The 18,719-nt window shown below is 41.5% G+C and overlaps 1 protein-coding gene across 1 annotated transcript; it reads left to right on the top strand.

Annotated features, from left to right (window-relative positions):
- The first annotated feature begins 1,235 nt into the window (after positions 1–1,235).
- Positions 1,236–16,488, top strand: LOC131223430 (small ribosomal subunit protein uS13z/uS13y/uS13x). The gene is made up of 4 exons (XM_058218845.1): positions 1,236–1,442; positions 1,547–1,707; positions 15,193–15,381; positions 16,176–16,488. Exons 1-4 carry the CDS (start codon positions 1,440–1,442, stop codon positions 16,279–16,281), a joined length of 459 nt encoding a protein of 152 aa, XP_058074828.1. The 5' UTR covers positions 1,236–1,439; the 3' UTR covers positions 16,282–16,488.
- The last annotated feature ends 2,231 nt before the right edge of the window (positions 16,489–18,719 follow it).

Genomic DNA, 18,719 nt, shown 5'->3' with positions numbered 1-18,719 from the left:
ATTTTTCACACAGCTGGGAGTAACAAAACCTCACCTACCTACTTGACAGTCTTGAAGGGCCATAGATGCATCTTCTACAAAAGGAGTTTTTCAGCAACGAGAAGTGTATCAACTTTCTCAATCGATTTTTTTGAAAACCAATCTTGTTGGTTTACGGTAAATGAGCATTTAACACTTGTTTCAACAGGTAAAGAAATCAAATGATATATTCCAAAGTGCATTGAAGCGGACAATATAGAAAGCGATTTGGTTCAAAATAAAATTTAGGTGTAGAATCATACTTTTGAGGAAGTGCGTAGAAAAATACATCTTCAAAAGGGGTTTGGAAGGAGCTTCGTGCCTGGTTTTTTGAGTTGGTGTTTCCAAGGGTGACAATGGGCTGAGTATGCTGAATGATCTAAGTTATAATTGGGCTGGTCTTGGACCTACTGACCTCACTTAGCCACCCCAACTCATCCCGATACATGGTGAAGTAAAACGTTCCTTTGGTTCCACTAAAATAATACATAGTGAAGTAAATCATTCCTTTGGTTCCACTAAAATGCCTATTTCTTTATGCATGTATGGTGGACGTGGATTTTATGTGAAAGCCTTCCGTAGGAAGTTCCTGCACCCTAAACCTAGGTGGGACCTACTGTGATGTCTACTGAGATGAGCTGAAAATAAAAATATTAGCTGATTCAAAACTTCTATGGTCCCATGAATATTTCAACTGTGGACGTTCAATCCTCATGTTTTTGGCCTACCTGAGTATTGGATTCGCTTATCTTTGGTCTCAAGTCTTGAAATTAGCTCACAAAATAGATTGATAGTGTGAATTTCTCACAAACATCACAGTGGGCCCCACCTAAGTTTCCAGCGCATGAATTTTATATGAAAGGCTTTTAAGAACATTCAAGGGAAAAAGAAGATTTTATCATTTCTCAACTTGGACTTGGGCTTGTTGTGATAGGCTCATGTTGAGATCGGGCCCAGGTTTTAAATGTAGGCCGGTCTTGGGCCCAGTTCAAAAACAACTCATTCCCACCCTTTAAGAATTTTAGACGACTTTGGGCTAGCCGCGCCGCCGTGCTTGGCGAGACCCCAGCCTCACCAAATCGGCTCGAGGCCTCACTACACACGTGCTGTTGTGGGAGATGCTCTGGCCCAAAACTATTCCGGCCTACAACTGAACGTGGACGACTGTAACTCCACCCATCCATTTCTACTATACAAGCATGGCACGTGTGCAGTGAGATCCAACAGACGCCTCGGATCCAACACTCGTGTGCCACGTCGTCGCGTGTGTCGTGGTGGCACGTGTGCAGCGAGATGCCGCTTTCTCATGTCACCCATATAATAACTCCAAAACCCTAGTAGCAGAACTCACTGCGGTCCTTTCTACAAGCAGCTGTGAGGCGTCAACCTCTATTTCTCTCTCTGCATCTCCTCCTCCAAACATGGTATCATCTCGTGCAAATCATCCCTTCAATCCCTCTCTCTCTTTATCTCTCTGAAACTGACTATTCTTTCTTTTGTTTTTCTTTTCTGGCGGGATTTGAATCAGTCTCTTATCGCAAACGAAGATTTCCAGCACATTCTTCGTGTTTTGAACACGAATGTGGACGGGAAACAGAAGATCATGTTTGCTCTGACCTCCATCAAAGGTATTGGGAGGCGTTTCGCTAATATCGTCTGCAAGAAGGCCGATGTCGACATGAACAAGAGGTTCTTCTTTTTCTGTAATTTGGGGATTTTTCTATCTGTTCCTTTTGGCCTTTTGTAGTGTTTTGTAGGATTCGATCGTTTTTAGAAGCGTTTGTTTTTTGGGTATTATTATGTCTGGATTGTTTGATTTGATAAATGTGATATGCTGTGCACAAGGGCAGACTGTAGATGTGATTTTCCACATGTGGGAGATCAGTGCCATTCATCAGCTGGGATTCATTTTGAAATTGCTGGCCCAAGAAACAGGGTGGTAGGCAAGATATGTATTCTAAATGCATGCTATTGGTGGTTATTATTATTAATTTTCCTAACTGTTAGCATGTGTGGCCTACCTGATGAGTGGGCCAGCCTGATTCTCGGGCTGCCTATGTTCAAGGAGGTCCCACCAAAATCCCAATGAATGGCTCAGATCACATTTGTGTGTCCATGTTGGCATGTGTGTTGCAAATCGCGCCTTCAATATGTCCTCGTAGAATCACTTTTAGGATGATGGGTTTATGTAGAGGTGCTATGTAATGCTTGGCCCAAAGAATTTGTGAATCATTGTGCATTGGTTGTCAGTTTGTACTAAGACTCATGTTCTAGTGTTCCAAACCATTGAAATGATGAGTCTTACAATTGATGGCCCATTCACCAAAAATATCTTGTCTAATGGCTTGGAAAATCCTAGCCATAAATAAAACATTTGGCACTTTTTTTGCTGACCATCAACAGTTAGGACTTCACCATTTGTGAGATTTGGTACATGGACCATCCATGGTGGGGCCCATGGTATCAATATAGCTTTCTATTTGTAGCAAATGTAATCAGTCCATAACCTTGGTGATTAGATTTGATATAAGAGATGAGAGACCCTCACTGTGTGGAAGTAACCAGGTTCTCTTTACTCGAAGAGTGCCCATGAATTTTGAGAAGGACGCCTTAGAGCATGAGGGTGTCCTTAGACCATCTCTTGTCACTAAGGATAACTGAAAAAGAAGTGGAATCCCTAAAAAAGAGGGGAAAAAAAGGAAAAGAAATGGAGGCAAGAAGTCCCACGCTTTTGAGTACATTGCTACATTGGATTCTTTTGTTTTTATTGGCTTGCGGAGCCCTACTATTTGTGATGTTGTAAGAGAAGAAGTTTGATATCAATAAAGTTTTCTCCCACCTCATTAACTCGATAATCGTGTTGCACCATTTTGGTATCAAAGTGGGTGATTGTTGGAAAACTGCCGACTCTTCATCATCTTCTAATGGCTTCGAAGGGGTTGGCATAAGAAAAGTTTGTGCAAATAATTAAATTGATCCATGCACTTGCAAAGCGGGCAAATCAATTCATGCATGTGGTAAGTAATCTCACTAATCAAGTGGGGGAGCTCCGCCATAGAGGGAATCTACAGATCGAAGTTGGAGCACGTGGATACGTAGGAGAAGGTCCTCGTCAAGGTTCTAACCAACAATGGGCGGCCCCTACTTATGAAGACATCAATGATTGAATCTTTTGATTGTTGGGATGTGACAAAAAATCGGGAATTAAGGTAGAAATTCCGGAAATAATGAAGAGATCCACAAAGTCTAATGAACAATTGACATATGATGCGATCAATGCATTAACATTGGACCTACACTTTAATTACCAATAGATCAATTGAGTCTGATAGTGGCAGTCACATTTATAAACATGCCAATGGGTCTCAACCCTCAAATTAAATCACATTTGCAAAAAAAATTACAGTGGCAAAAAAAACGGAGCAAATGTTGCAGGATCCACAAAGAACTTGAAAGTTACCACAAACAAGTTGGCACCCACAAAAAAAAAGAAAAGAAAAGAAAGAAAGTAGGCACCCACAAAAGTGTAGGTGAAAGAGACATCACACAATGGACTCCAATAAAGGTTATGCCAAGCCGATGTTTAGTGTTGCACCACTAGCTTCTACCAAAGAAGAAGAAGATTGGTTGTAGAGGTGGTACAAGTTCAAATGTTGAGATTGGTTTCTAACTTGAGGACGAGTTTTTTTAGGGCTGGGAAGAATTGATGTAGGCCCATAGCCCACTTAGGCCCACTGTAGGGCCCAACAATAATGTTGGCCCACAACTCACACCATAGGGCGTAACTTGTGCTGATTTATGGGCTGTTTATTTATAGACCTGGGAGCTTAAATCAAGGAATGCAATGTGGTATTTCTGGAAGATATGAGGGCTGATTTAAGGATGTGATTGAAGATATGAGGGGGATGTGATTTAAGATATGGGGCTAATTTAGAGATATAATGAGGATTTTCTATATTTGCTTTTACTATTGTTAGGCTTTTACCATCTTAGGTAGATCTCTTAGTTGGGAGGATTCTCATTAGGGATTCACTTAGGGCCTGTTTGATTTTTCAAATCCTATGTAAATACACTGTAAATAGGTAATTGTTACTCTTTCATTTGTTTGAAAATTGGAGGGTATTTCCGCCTTGAAAACTGGTCCAAAAAGATTGACTTAAATTTGTGGGCCTCACCGCGATATATGCGGCATATTCACATTGTCCATCCATTTTACCGAAACATTTTGGGGGTGTGAGCCAAAAAATTAGGTAGATCCAAAGCTCAAGTGGCCCATGCCAAAGGAAACAGTGGCCTGAAAACTTCCACCGTTGAAAGTTGCTTCCTTTACTGGGCCCACATTAATGTTTATTGGTCATCTAATCAGTTCATAAGGTCACACAAACATGGATAAGCGGAAAACACAAATATCAGGTTAATCCAAAACTTCTTGGGGCCCCAAAAAGTTTTTAACGATAGGTGTTCAATTCCCACTATTTCCCATGGTGTGGTCCAATTGAGCTTTGGATCTGCCTTATTTTTGGGCTCATGTCCCAAAATCAGATGGTACAATGGATGGACGGGGTGGATAAGCCACATTCAATTACAACGGGTCCCACATATATTTTGCACTTATCCTCAATTTTAACGTTCAAAAAGTAGGTGTCAACGTCAGCCTTGGGAATGATGTGGTAATTACCCAGGTAAGTAATTATTACCTATTTAAAGTATTTACAAGGTATTTGATAAATTGAACAGGCCCTTAGAGTCTATAAAAAGGGATGGTGGTGTAGGAAGTAGTTAAATTTCAATATTTTTCAAAGTGTGGGTTTGTCTTAAGTATTATAAAAGAAGAAGTTTGATATCAATAAAGTTCCCTACCTCTCTATTTGAATATTCTTGTGGGTGTGATCTTGTCTATTTTGTTGCGATTCGGGTGTCGAGATCTCATTGACAGGATATCTTGGTTACACCAGTTAGCCTTTGCACTAGTTGTTTGGTTTTAAAGATTTTATGGAATGAAGATTTCTCTCGTCTAATAAGAGAGCGACAAATTGACATAATTGTCTAACAAGCTATTTGGCGGGAAATACAATCCACCGAAGGCTATAACTATTAAATGCCCCCAAAAGCCTCATTTGCAAGAACTTGATGACTCTCTTTGATTTGCAACTTCAAACACCAACACTCTCCTTTGAAGTTAAGGTGAGTTTCACTAGTTTGAACACTCCCATTTCCACTAGGAAGGCTCTATGCAAAATGCAGACCTCCTAGGGAAAGGCTCTGTGCCAAGGAGATCTGTTTCATCTGTAAGAACTTAACGGCTGTTTTTGATTCCTTGCTTGGGACTTCAAACACTGATGCTCTCCTCCTAAGCTGAGGTGGGGCTCACTAGTATGAATATTCCCATTCCCACTGAAAAGGCTCTATGCCTAGCACCTCTTAGGGAAAGGCTTTGTGCCAGGTGCAAAGCACCCTAGCCATGACTCTTCTGAACAACAGGCGTTAAGACTGAAACATGTTCCTTGACATCTCCTTTGTAGCCCTGAACACCATGGCAGTTGCCTGCACCAGGTGCCCCAAAGCGCCAGCCACCAGGCACTAGGACCCTTGTCACCAGACAATAGGTGCTGACCCTAATTTAATGTTGAAATTCATTACTTATAGCATATTAGACACATGGCTATATTGGAATCCAGAAGTTCTAACTGTGATAGCGTAGTAAGAAATTGTTCCACGGGGTAGGTGTATGCTACAAGGCTACATAGCTATCTGAAGCCTATGCCTCTTTGGATGCGTGACTCGTGGCCCACGCAAGTATTCTAGATGCCCAGTTGGCTATATGAGATGCCTAAATGCTAAAGGCTAACCCGTTCTTGAAGCACCAAAATGCTCTAGCTAGATCGATGATTTAGACACTCTGACACGAAAGGACATTGGACTAGGATTTTATGCATCATTTGTGCATTTTTTTTCTTCCTGTCCTTGATTTTTTTCCTTTAGATGAAGGGTTCTTTCTCTATGGATTGTAATTAAGGATTTGTGCCAGATCACGGCCTGGAATGTATTGTTCCCAAAATTAATGAAATCCTTTGAACACGACATTTTTAGTGCAAATGTTGTATCACTGTCATGATAATCAGACTGAACAGAAATTGTGATGAAAATTAGATAATTTTTTGTAAACAGATGCTTTTAGGGTTTCCCTGTCCTTGGTTTTTACCTTTTAAAAAAGGGTTCTTTCTCTATGGATTGTAATTAAGGATTTGTGCCAGATCAAGGCCTGGAATGTATTGTTCCCAAAATTATTGAAAAGCCTTTCAACAAGGCATTTTTAGTGCAAATGTTGTATCACTGTCGTGATAATCAGACTGAACTAAAATTGTGATGAAAATTAGACAATTTTTTGTAAACAGATGCTTTTAATGAATTTGATGTATTTTTAAATTTACTGTATATGGTGGAACAATGAATTCTACTGATGATGCATCCAAGTGACACAAGCTGGCTAGTCGAAGATTAGGCCCATCCTATCAATGATCTAGACCATCCAAATGTTCAGATTGAAGATTTGGACTACTTTTGAGGGTCTATATTGATCTGATAGAAGAGTAACAATCCTGTTGTACATTTTGGACCAAATTAGGGTTGTATAGGCAGTTGTTAGATTTAAGAGTTAGTTGAACCAATTTCCCTTGAGTATTTTTGTCACTCACTCGATAGTCCTTTTGTGGGTATGCATGACATAAATTTGGTTCCATTTGAAAGCCTATTGTGTTGACTTGCAAATGAGCCCAAAATTATAGATGTTTTGAATTGATGGGTTAGCCTAGTGTGCAAGCCAAATTCATATCGATGGAAGGTTCTCCATTCATCAGTTAGCCTACTGTGCTAGCCAAATTCATATTGATGGAATGTTCTCCATTTTCTATTTGGTTGCATCGGTTGATTGCAGGATGAATTATGAGATACAAAACCTGAGGCTTGCACAATATATCTGGGTTTTCGATTTATGCAAGTGAGGCCCATGGTTAGGTGACTGCAATCAAGCGGAGTTGGAGCCGTGAAGACCAGTCTTAAGCTTATTAAAGAGGTGGTGGATCACCCTTGGATCATCATCGAGGGTGATTCCAGGAGTGCATTGGGTCTCTGGGTCAAAGCTGTCTTCATGGAAGCGGCAATTCCTTGTCGGATTTGTCTTCATTTTCACTTTCATTTGATCTTTTCCTGAGAGCCAGTGCCCTTGCTAATTGTTTGGCCAAGGAAGGCATGAGGTGGGAATCTCTGTATCTTGGAGACTCTTATCCATTGCCTTATCGGATAACCTCCCCTCTCTCTTAATGAATTTTTGTTACTCATTAAAAAATGCAAACACCATTGCCCCGTTGCTCTCTATCATGAAGACTGATCCCCAGAAATTTCAGAGGTTGGTAGATCATAGGCACCATTGTTGTGATATTCTTCAGTTCAATATGGACCATCACCATTTATCTATTTGTAACTGTTAATTTGTCGGCCACAAATGTAAATGTTATGATTGTCCTATAGAGAGCTTTTTCAGAACTGAAAACCTGGCATATGTTGTGCAAAGACTCGGGTCATGGATCCTATAATCATTCTTCTGTAAATGGTTTTTTTTTTTTGGTTTGTGAGGTTTTGTTAAATGCGATGGTTTTCAGGCTTTACATGCTTTATTTATTTGCCTGTTGGATATTTTGAAGTTGCTTAGTTTGATAGCTTGATTGGTTCATGCAGGTGGTGTGTGTGTATGTGTTTTTCTATTTCCACGTTCTTTGGTGTTTCATATTTTTTTCTTCCTATTTTTGTGGTTCCTTTTTTCTTTGGCATATATGTTGGGCTGCTTCGACCGAGAGTGTGGAGTAGATGACCTTCGACTTCGGTGCACCCGCTGTGTACCGAACATTTCCTCAGGGGTAGGTGAGGTATTAATTCATCTCCTGCGTCTCGTTCAGTTCCTTCTCCACGTGGCGGCAGCTACTCGGTCTCTTCGTCTTGAGCTGCGCCCACTGCGAATCGCTCGGTTCTCCCTCCACGTGGCGGGTGCTCTTTTGCCTCTCCGTCTCGAGCCACGCCCACTGCCTACCTTTCTGTACAGTCTAACCCACGTGGCGCGGGGAGAGGCTTCTCTCCCTGTACTGATGTTGCCCGTCTGATTTCGCCTATATGTCAAGATCCCGTACCTCGATCCGATAACGCGGTATCCCTTTCGGCTCGCCACATGTCGACCCCACCTTCCAGCCTTAGCCTTCATCCTGACCCTCCCTCCCTTTCTCATACGAGTCCACCTATCCCGCTTCAGTTGGAGTCGAGGGATCTTCTCCTTTTGATCTCAACTGGACACCTGTCACCCCTAACCTACATATCGCCCCTCAATCATCCCACCCTTTCCATCCTTTAGGGCTGGCTTTTCTATCAGTCGAGGAGGATAGTTGCCTCAGCGATTCAGGGTCCATAAGGCAGGAAGATAGAAACTCCCTTTTGCAATTAATTCCGTTCGATGCCCCTCCAGATCCTCTGTTTCTCAAAGAAGAATCATCCCTCTGTTCTTTATCCCCGTCGTCTTTAGCGACCTCCAAATCCGAGTGTTTCTCTATTCCTTTTGAGGGCTCCGACGTCAACCTCCCTTCTCTGTTCCAGGATCATTCAGACGCAGACATCATAATAGCAGAACCTCTTCAGACGAGATCAACCATTTCAGAGGTTGGTTTGTTAGAGGATGAGCAGAGGGCAATTCTGAGTAAGAAGATGCACACTAAGAGGTGGATACGGGATGCCATGGGTCACATCGGCAGATTACTGGGTCTCTCTTTCGGCGACTGTCGAGTTCTATGGAAAGCCTCTGATGCTAGCTGGGTGATTAAGGAAGCTTCGGGAAGTTCAGACGGCATTGTCATAGCTTAGAGATCTGCGCATTGGTCCCTTCTAAACAGCTCGGTGGGATCTTTCTCAATTTATGCTATTCTCAGGAATAGCGTTTCGGGGAGGGACTCTCATTTGTTCAGTTTATGGGCCCAACAATATTAATTTGAGGAGCGATTTCTGGAAAGAACTATCCTCTGTCTGCCAGAGTTTTAATGGTCCTATCTGTTTCGCTGGGGATTTCAACTCTATCGGGTTTTCGGCAGAAAAAACTTCGGGGAATTCCTCTAAATCCCAGATGTCTGCTTTCTCAGATTGGATCGATGGTAGGTTCCCGTTTCACTTGGACAAATGGGAGGTTAGACCCAATTATGTGTAGATTGGATTGATTTATAATCTCCGCAGACTGGCTGAATCTCAAGCCTACTTCCTCTCAGTCGATTCTTCTTAGAGCTACTTCTGATCACTGGCCTCTGATCTTATCGACAGAGGAGGTAGACTGTGAAATTGCGGTGAGGACCGCTTTAGTTGAAGTAGGATTATGCCAATATGTTCTATAGGGGGGTGAATAGGACTTTTTAAAGTTTTTATGATTTATTAAAAATCCTATTACACTAATCCTAATAGACGATACTTATCAGGATTACTCGAAAGTAACTCTACTGGCTTCTAAGCCCGGTAGAGGATCCAGTTACAAACTATTTAAGAAATGAACAATATGCAAACTAATTTATGATGGATATGACTGTGTATGTGTGTGAGGTGTGATCTCAGATATGAAAGTATTAAAGTAAATCACACAATCAAAAGAATAACAATCTCAAACACAATCATTTTTATAGTAGTTCGACTACTTGTCTACTCCACTCCCGGTAACCGCACTCAACCCTTGAGTGTGTCGGATTTCACTAAGGAGGTTTCACAGCGGTTCACCTCAAACCTAAGGTTTTAAATCAAGTTCACCTTCAACCTTTACAACCTACATTGAGGCTGACTGTTTATGCTCCCTGAGCAAGGGTTAACACATAGCACCCGGGTTTTAGGCACATTGGCCAAGGATCCACACAAGGAACCTCTGTTTATGCTTTTACGAGCAAGGGTCAACACATAGCACCCACTTTTAGGCACACTGGCCAAGGATCTTCCACAAGACCCTAACTGTTTATGCTTTCTACAGAGCAAGGGTCAACACAACACACCCACCACGTATACTCCTGCCAGAGGCCTCCTACGAGGGCTTGCAAGGGTGAGAAACACCTTAGACCCAATCCGAAAAAGGAATGATCACAAGTGTCCTTTAGACTCTAATTACTTACAAATAAGTGGATGAGTCCCATTCAGCACGTTGACGAAGTTCTCCTCCTTGTTGATGAAGAATCTTTGACTTCCTTGATCCGCAACTTAGATGATGTACCAATACGAGGCTTCGGGTTGGGTCAAGGTTAAGACAGAATCCTACTCTATAAAATGGTTTCCTATAAGGAAGATAGAGTGATTCCTATTATGCATTCAAGGCATCCTAGCTTAATGATTTGTCATTAAGGTAGTAGCTGGAGGATCCTTGAATGCGGAAGTTTATTCCCCAATCCACTCTATTGAATATCAATGATGATGGTGGATTGGAGGATGAACTTCCCCGAGAGAAAGGGCTTTGGGTATATGATCTAAGGTAAAACACTCAAAAGCACTCTCTTCTTTCTCTGTCAGCAACAATAGACAAGCTCTCTTTACATAGACAAAAGGTTTCAACGGATATAAAACGGTCACATTTATGACAGAGTTTGATATCACCGAGCGTATACTCTCGATAGCATTGACGGTCTGCTCGATGACACAAACTCAAATGTCATACGCTTTTGAAACCAATTGCCAGTTGGTTGAGGGAATCGAAACACGTATCGATGTCATCGGATTTCAAACTCCAATTTCATAGATGCGAGGTTTGATTTCTCGACATTTGAAAATGAGAGAGACTTGCTTTGAAATATTTCAGGTTTACAAGAATGATCGAGGGACCTTCGAGATCATCGAAATTTGAATGTCGATGATATCGATAGATGTGTCGAGGCATCGATAAATCCAAGGGATTTTCGTTTAAGCTTGCTGGACAGTTTCTGTCCCTGTTCGATGCCATCGAAACCGTACCGATATCATCGATATTTGAATATCGATTCTATTGAGTGACCATCGATCACAGATAAACAACCTTGAAATAATTGCTGGAAGACTAGGCACCCATGACCGATAATATCGAGAGCCCTCCGATGTCATCGAGATTTGAACTTCGATGGTATCGATAACGGCTTCGATATATCAATGAACATGTGATTTTCTTAAGTAAAAACACAGGCGCTGGATATCTGTTTGTCGATATTATCGAGTCAACTTCGATGGACTTGAGATTCAAATATCGATGATATCGATAGGTATATCGATACATTGATAAATCCGTCCAGAGGTATATGTGTTTGCTGGACGTATTTTGTCCTTATTTCGATGATATCGTTTAAGCATCGAGGACATCGACAGCACAGGTTGATTCTATCGAGAAGTGTATCGATAAAATCGACAAAGCAAGAAAACTTAGAGAATTTTCTGATTTTGAAAAAGTTTTCTTAACTTAAAAACCCTATGATATTCTAGTTTGTTTTAAGGGTTTTATATACATGGTGTTTTGGGACATGGGATGTGAGACTTAGATTTACTTGTGGCGAGCTTGCACACATCCGGTTGAGACAGATGCTTTGATTTGATCTTCCTATGAGGCTCTGCAGTCTAGCTGACTCAACACTCACGCTACTTGACAAACCAGGGCACTTTCAGACTGGGGTCCGAAGCCGTTTTGTTTTAACATTGCTTGGCTCCATATGACAGGTTTCAAATTGATGATCGCTAATTGGTGGCATGAAGCTTAGTACCAGGGCTACGCGGGTCATCATCTTTGCTGTAAATTATAGTTTTTGAAAGATAAACTGAAACAGTGGTCTAAAGAGGAAAAGATCCGTTCGGAACAGGAGTTGGATTCGATCCTCAGGGATATTTAGAAGATCACACTCAAGCCGAAGGCAGTCCTATGTCTTCCCAGATTTTGGCGAATAGAATTCGGTTAGTTCAAGCTCTCTCTGATAAAATTTATCAGGAGGAAATCTCTTGGAAACAGAAAGCTCGTATGAAATGGATCAAGGAAGGTGATAGGAACACAAGTTATTTCCACAACATAGCTTCAATCCAAGCTCAGGTCAACCGCATCACCTGTATCTCTTTAGATGGTGTCTGGACAGATGATAGCGCTACGATCAGCATATCTGCAGTTTCTTTCTTTCAACGTCTCCTCCAAATGAGAACTAGGCCAGACCTCGTTTGGACAATCTTCAATTTAGACGCATCAGTGAAGAAGACGATGCATTTTTGGAGTCTCATTTCTCTAAGGAAGAAGTCCATAAAGCCCTGATGGACCTGGGAGGCGATAAGTCTCCCGGCCCAGACGGCTTCCCCATTCTCTTCTTTCAGACTTTCTGGGATCTCCTCCAAGAGGAAGTGCTGTCCTTTTTTAATGAATTTTTCGAACGAGGAAGACTGTCAAAAAATATTGGTGCCATGTTCATCACACTGATTCCGAAACGTCCGAGAGCTTCTGAATTTCAAGACTATAGACCGATTAGTCTAATTGGTAGTTTGTATAAAATTCTGGCGAAGGTGCTTGCTAACAGATTAAAGAAAGTTATTGATCCGATTATAAGTCCTAATCAGTGCGCGTTCATTCCAGGAAGACAAATAATCGACGTAGCCCTCATCGCTAATGAAGGCCTTCATTCTAGCCTACAATCGAAGAGGAAGTTCATTATCTGTAAATTGGATATGGAGAAGGCGTACGATCACGTGGATTGGGAAGTCCTCCATCTAATGAAGCGGCGGATGGGCTTCGGTGTTCGCTGGAGACATTGGATAAAGGAATGCATCAGTTCTGCCTACTTTTCTGTTATTGTAAATGGATCCCTGAAAGGATTTTTTAAAAGTTCCCGCGGCCTTAGACAAGGAGATCCCCTTTCCCCCTTCCTCTTCCTTATCATTGGAGAAGCCTCATTAGCCATGATCCTGAAAGTTCAATCTGAAAACATCTTCAGAGGAGTTCAAATGAAAGGTATGCAAGCCCCGCTTTCCCATGTGCAATTCGCGGACGATATTCTAATCTTCTCTGAAGCAACTCTTGAATCCGTAGCCAATCTGCGAACAGTGATCAGATGCTTTGAAGCGGTTGTAGGGCTGAAGGTGAATCTGTCCAAATCCAAATTATTTGGGGTCAATCTGGAGGACCAGGAGAGTGAGGATTTAGCTGATCTTATGGGGTGCGGTACGGGGTCCTTACCAACTGTTTTTGGGGGTCTCCCCTTATCTGTCGGGCCGCCCCAAAAGCAGGACTGGGAAAAAATCTTACAAAGATTCCGTAACCATTTAGCTGGGTGGAAACGCCGTTTTCTATCAATTGGCGGAAGACTAACGCTAATTAAAGCTGCTTTATCCAATCTTCCCACCTATTTTATGTCTCCCTTTCGTTGTCCAGTTGCGCTTCTTAAATCCATCGACAGGCTCAAACGCAATTTCCTCTGGAGTGGCAATGAAGATAGGAAGAAATTTAGCCTATTGAAATGGAACAAAGTCTGTAAACACTTTAAAGATGGTGGAGCTGGTATCAAAAATCTCAGTTTAATGAACAGGGCCCTGTTAGGTAAATGGGTATGGAGACTTGGCTATGAAAAGGACAGCCTGTGGAATATTATTATTAAAGGAAAATATGGGAGTTCGAATGGAGGCTGGTGGACAATTGATTCTTCCCTATACAGGGCATCTGTTATATGGAGAGGAATCAGTCGGATGAAAGAAGAGGTCATCCGATGGACCGGTTTTGAAGTGGGCAAGGGAGATTGTATTCAGTTCTGGCAAGATACGTGGATAGGAGATATACCACTGAAGGACAATTCCCCTCCATCTTCCGGGTGGCGAGTAAGAAGAACAACTTCATAGCAGATAACTACTCCCTAGTTGCGGACAAGGTGGTTTGGAATATCCCCTCTAGGAGGAACCTGGAGGACTGGGAAGTTGATCATTTCGTTGAACTGTTGCAGTATATCCAAGAAGCGCCCCTGAATCTCGGCCGCAACGACACTATCATTTGGAAGCCTGATAAGTCGTCCGTTTTCACGGTGCGGTCTTTCTTCACGATTCGATCGGCCAGCAATGAAACTGCCCCCTCTCAACACCCCCACTTCATTTGGAAATACTCTGTTCCTCCAAAGTTTCAGGTTTTCGGTTGGCTGGCTGGGAACAACAGAATTCTGACCCTGGACAATCTTAAGAAAAAAGGAATGATTCTTTCCAATGTCTGTTTATGCTGTTTGTCTTTTGAAGAATCGGTTAGCCACCTGCTGATTCACCGTTCTTTCGCCTACTCAGTCTGGTGTGCCATTCTCTCTTGTTTCAGGATTAGCTGGTGTTTCCCTAAAGATGTGGACACTCTTCTTAAAGCCTGGCATGGGGTTAGATTAGGCAAACTCAAAACGAAGATCTGGCGGACCGGAATCTTAGCGGTTTGGTGGGCTCTTTGGACTAAAAGAAACATGAGATGTTTTCAGAACGAGGCGAAGCCTTCCCACTTAGTTCCCTCGTTTGTTAAATCTTTTATTGCCGAATGGGCGTCCCTTAGGGAAGGGACCAATGTAGATCTTTCTTTCTTGTTGTCCTAAGGGTCTGCCTCCTCAGCGGTTCCCTTCTTTTGTGGTTCTTTTTTCTTTAATACAAGTTATCTTTCAAAAAAAATAAAATTTGTTGGGCTGCTTAGTTCTATAGATTGGTGGGTTTCTGTGGGCTTGTTTCTGTTTTCTCTTCTTTTGGCTTGTAAGTTTTCTTAGTGTTGATGTTTTTCGGTGTTTTGTATTTTTTTCTTCCTATTTTTGTGATTCCTTTTTCTTTGATGTATATGTTGGGCTGCTTGGTTATATAGATTTGTGGGTTTCTGTGGACGTGTTTCTGTTCTCTTCTTTTGTCTTTGTAAGTTTTCTTAGTGTTGGTGTTTCATAATTTTCTCTTCTGATTATTGTGATTCCTTTTTTTGCTTGATGTATATGTTTGGCTGCTCGGTTGCATAGATGGTGGGTTTCTGTGAATGGGTTTTACAATTCTCAAATTGTGCATGTTGGATTTTGCTATTACCTTTTCTATGTGAATGGGTTCGCCATGTTTTGTGGGCATTTTTGAAGTTAATATACATTCATACATGTTGAGACTTTTGTTAAAGTATATCTGGTCTGGTTTTATCAGGGCTGGCGAATTGTCTGCAGCGGAACTGGAGAATCTCATGGTGATTGTTGCCAACCCTCGGCAATTCAAAATCCCAGATTGGTTTTTGAACAGGAAGAAGGATTATAAGGATGGGAGGTATTCTCAGGTTGTCTCAAATGCACTGGATATGAAGCTGAGAGATGACTTGGAGCGACTGAAGAAAATCAGGTAGGCCTTTTAGCTTTTGAATCTGGGTCAAGGTATTCTGTAACGGTAATGGTGGCTTTTACGGCCATCACCATTACCTTTATGATATGGGCTGTAAGGGGTTGTAACAGCTGTTACAATCTCTCTCTCTCTCTCAAAAAAAAAAAAAAAGAAGATAAAAAATAATAATAATAATAATAAAATTGAAAAAGTCCAAAAAACCAGTATCAGCCCTATGGTGGACCCATTACAGGGCCTTTACAAGGGCTGTAAGGGGTTGTAACGGCTGTTGCAGGTCATTTTTCCCGTACAGCCATTACAATCCCATAATGTGTAACAATTGCCACTGTTACCTTTACATAGTGGCCTTTATGGACCTGTAACGGCACACCATGATCCGGGTCATATTCCAGTGATCCAAACTGTTTATTTGACAAGTTTCACTTTTTTACCGTGGAAAGTTAACAAATTAAAGTTCTTGGACAAGCCTCTTAGTGGTGTTTTGGTTATACATACACCTGTCTGTATTGCGTTCTACAGCTGCAAACGAAGATGATAAAACTAAGGGGACAGCTAGGTTGGTTGAGACAATGCTCCGTTATTTTAGTAACACCAGAGATTCTCAAGCACAACTCACGTGTTCTGATTAGTACACATGACATTGTGCCTTACACCTCCCGCTGCCCATTGCTGTGTCGGTGCAATGGTGGGATATTTTGGTACATGATGTGATGTGTACCAACTGGCACACCTAATCATTATGCTTTCCTGATTTCCATGGAATGATACATACGATCTGACATCTGCCTCTGCAGGAACCACCGCGGTCTTAGGCACTACTGGGGTCTCCGTGTTCGCGGTCAGCACACCAAGACAACGGGCCGCAGAGGAAAGACGGTTGGTGTCTCCAAGAAGCGCTGAGCTTTTATTTTTATATTTTCTCAACTATAAGCTTGCTGTTAGATGCTCAGGTGAGAATTCTACTTTGAGCTTTGGGTCTTGCATAGGTGGTTTTTATATTGTTCCTGTTTGTGTTTGTTTGAGAGGAGACTTATTCGGCATTGGCTTTGAAGAATTCATTATAGGATGTGGTTCTTTGAATTGGATGTCTCTTATTTCTTTCCTGTCTATTGCTTTTGGATGTAGGATGGTCTTGCATTTTTAAAAGGTTTTTGTTAAGCAAATGCCAAACCACACTTTTTTGTACTTATTTCACTGAAATCATATGATTCTCGGAATAATCCAAAGATCATTTCTGATGAAAAGAAGAAACCCTGATCGTGAGCATGAAAGCATTTCCAATGATTCAGGAAGGTTGAAAATTTGTAGTTCATGCTTATCATTCGTTTGTTGTTGGGCCTCATCACGTTGGTGTGTTATCATTGACATATGACAAATGCCGAGGCCCATCCTATAAATGGTTTGGATCATTGCCACTCGACAGTAGACCCTGTAGATTCAATGGAGATGTGTTGTAGCAGACCTGTTGAATGTTTGCTGATGTTACCCACATGTGCAAGCTCTACACATCATCTTCATGCAGGTGAAATTTAAAATTCCCTATATGAAATCTAAGCTTTCTATAAGGTATATGCTCTTTAAATATCCTAATGGTCATGCTATTTTTGGGCAACTACGTACTAAAAAATTAAGGGCTAGAGAAATTTCAAACATCATTATCTATTTCTCTCTCTCTTTCTTTCCTTCTAAAAATTGCCTACTGTTTGCGCCTTAGTCAAAATAACTGCCTACTAATACCTTCCAAAAGAAGGCGATTTTGAGTGACTGAAAGGTTCAAAAAGTGAAGAGCCCTGTTAGTACATTTCTACCCGTGATGCTCTCTTTCTGCCATTTTACCCCTCTACAAGCCAGTCCGGACATTGTTGTCTTCTGCGCATTCATTGGTGGGGCTCACCTCTGTCAGTGTAAGATCCATGCTGTCCATCCATTAGGGCATTAGCTAAAATAAAAATCAGACAAATCGATTGAAGATGTGGATCACCAGGCAAGAAAAAGATAATATTGAACGCCTACCGTGGAACAGTTTATAACTCCAGAAAATCTTCATCTAGCTAAAATACCACCGTCTATTTCACAATCCGTGGACTGAATGTCATCCACCTGCAGGACCAAGAGGGTCCCGTGAATGTGATACGAGATCTGGACCAGCCTCATTTTTGGGCTCATGCAAAAAATGAACGTTCATTCACAACTGATTGAGAAATCCACCCGTCCATCTGTTTTGCCATCTCAATTTTAGGGTTGATCCAAAGCTATATAGTTAGTTGCCCAACTGACATGTAACAAATGGGGATTGAATGCCTTGGGTTGAAATATCATGGGGCCTACTTTGATCTTTGGATCTATCTCATTTTTGGGTGGGTTCGTGCCCAGAAATGAGATATTCCAAAACAGATGAATGGAGTGGATCTCTCAAGAACATTTTGGTGGGCCCCACGTATGGTCTAAGTTAGGATTGCACGTCAATCAACACTAAACTCCTCGATTTCAGGGATGTCCATAAAAAGTGGGGCCCACCTTTATGTTCGTGAGAAGTAGTTTTTAATTAGCACCCTCATTTTAGGGCAAGGTTGATGTAAAGCCCGGGTGGGCCAGAGAAACTTGAAACAGTGGGAATTAAATGCCTCTCCCCTTGTAACATTCGCGGGTCCACAAGATGTTTTTAACAAATCCACCCGTCCAACTACTCTTCTTCCAGCTCATTTTATGTAATGGGCCCATGCCCACCGTTGGAAACATCTTAGTGCGCACTTTGAGCACTAGATCTGTCTTATCATAATGTTGATTCAGTTTCTAATTCTCAACACATGTCACATGGGTGAAAGTGAAACAATGTGATACTCCACGTGAGATATGAGTTTTCCAGATGGTGCATTGCAATGGATCCTCCGCATAAAAATCAGGATGCAACATATAAAAAAAAAATGAATGTAACCACCCATTTACTTTCTACATTGTACCCGAAATTGTTTGCCTGAAACAAACAAGAAATATAAATTTTCATATTACAGGCAAACAAGCCTATGCAAACCTGATCATTTACAAGCTTTTAAGCTTTAAATAACATTTATAGATCACACGCTTAGTGGGGATTTCACCACTCGGGCCCTTGACTTAGTGTTAAAACTCTTGTGAGTCTACCACTGGGGCAAGAGTAATCACCCAACTGATCAATTTGTCTGTATGTGAGCATGCAATCCTTTGTCATTTGCGGCTAGCTACCGTAATTACTTTCTTTATAACTCTTCAATGATCTACTATTAGATACAACATATATTTTCTAAGCATTCTACCTCACAGGTTATGTTAGGTCGAGTCTAGACTTGCGCATATATAAT

Source organism: Magnolia sinica, chromosome 13 (genome assembly GCF_029962835.1).
Source record: "Magnolia sinica isolate HGM2019 chromosome 13, MsV1, whole genome shotgun sequence".
Lineage (NCBI taxonomy): Eukaryota > Viridiplantae > Streptophyta > Magnoliopsida > Magnoliales > Magnoliaceae > Magnolia > Magnolia sinica.
Note: the sequence above shows the minus strand (reverse complement) of the source record. Positions and strands in the feature narration are given on the sequence as shown.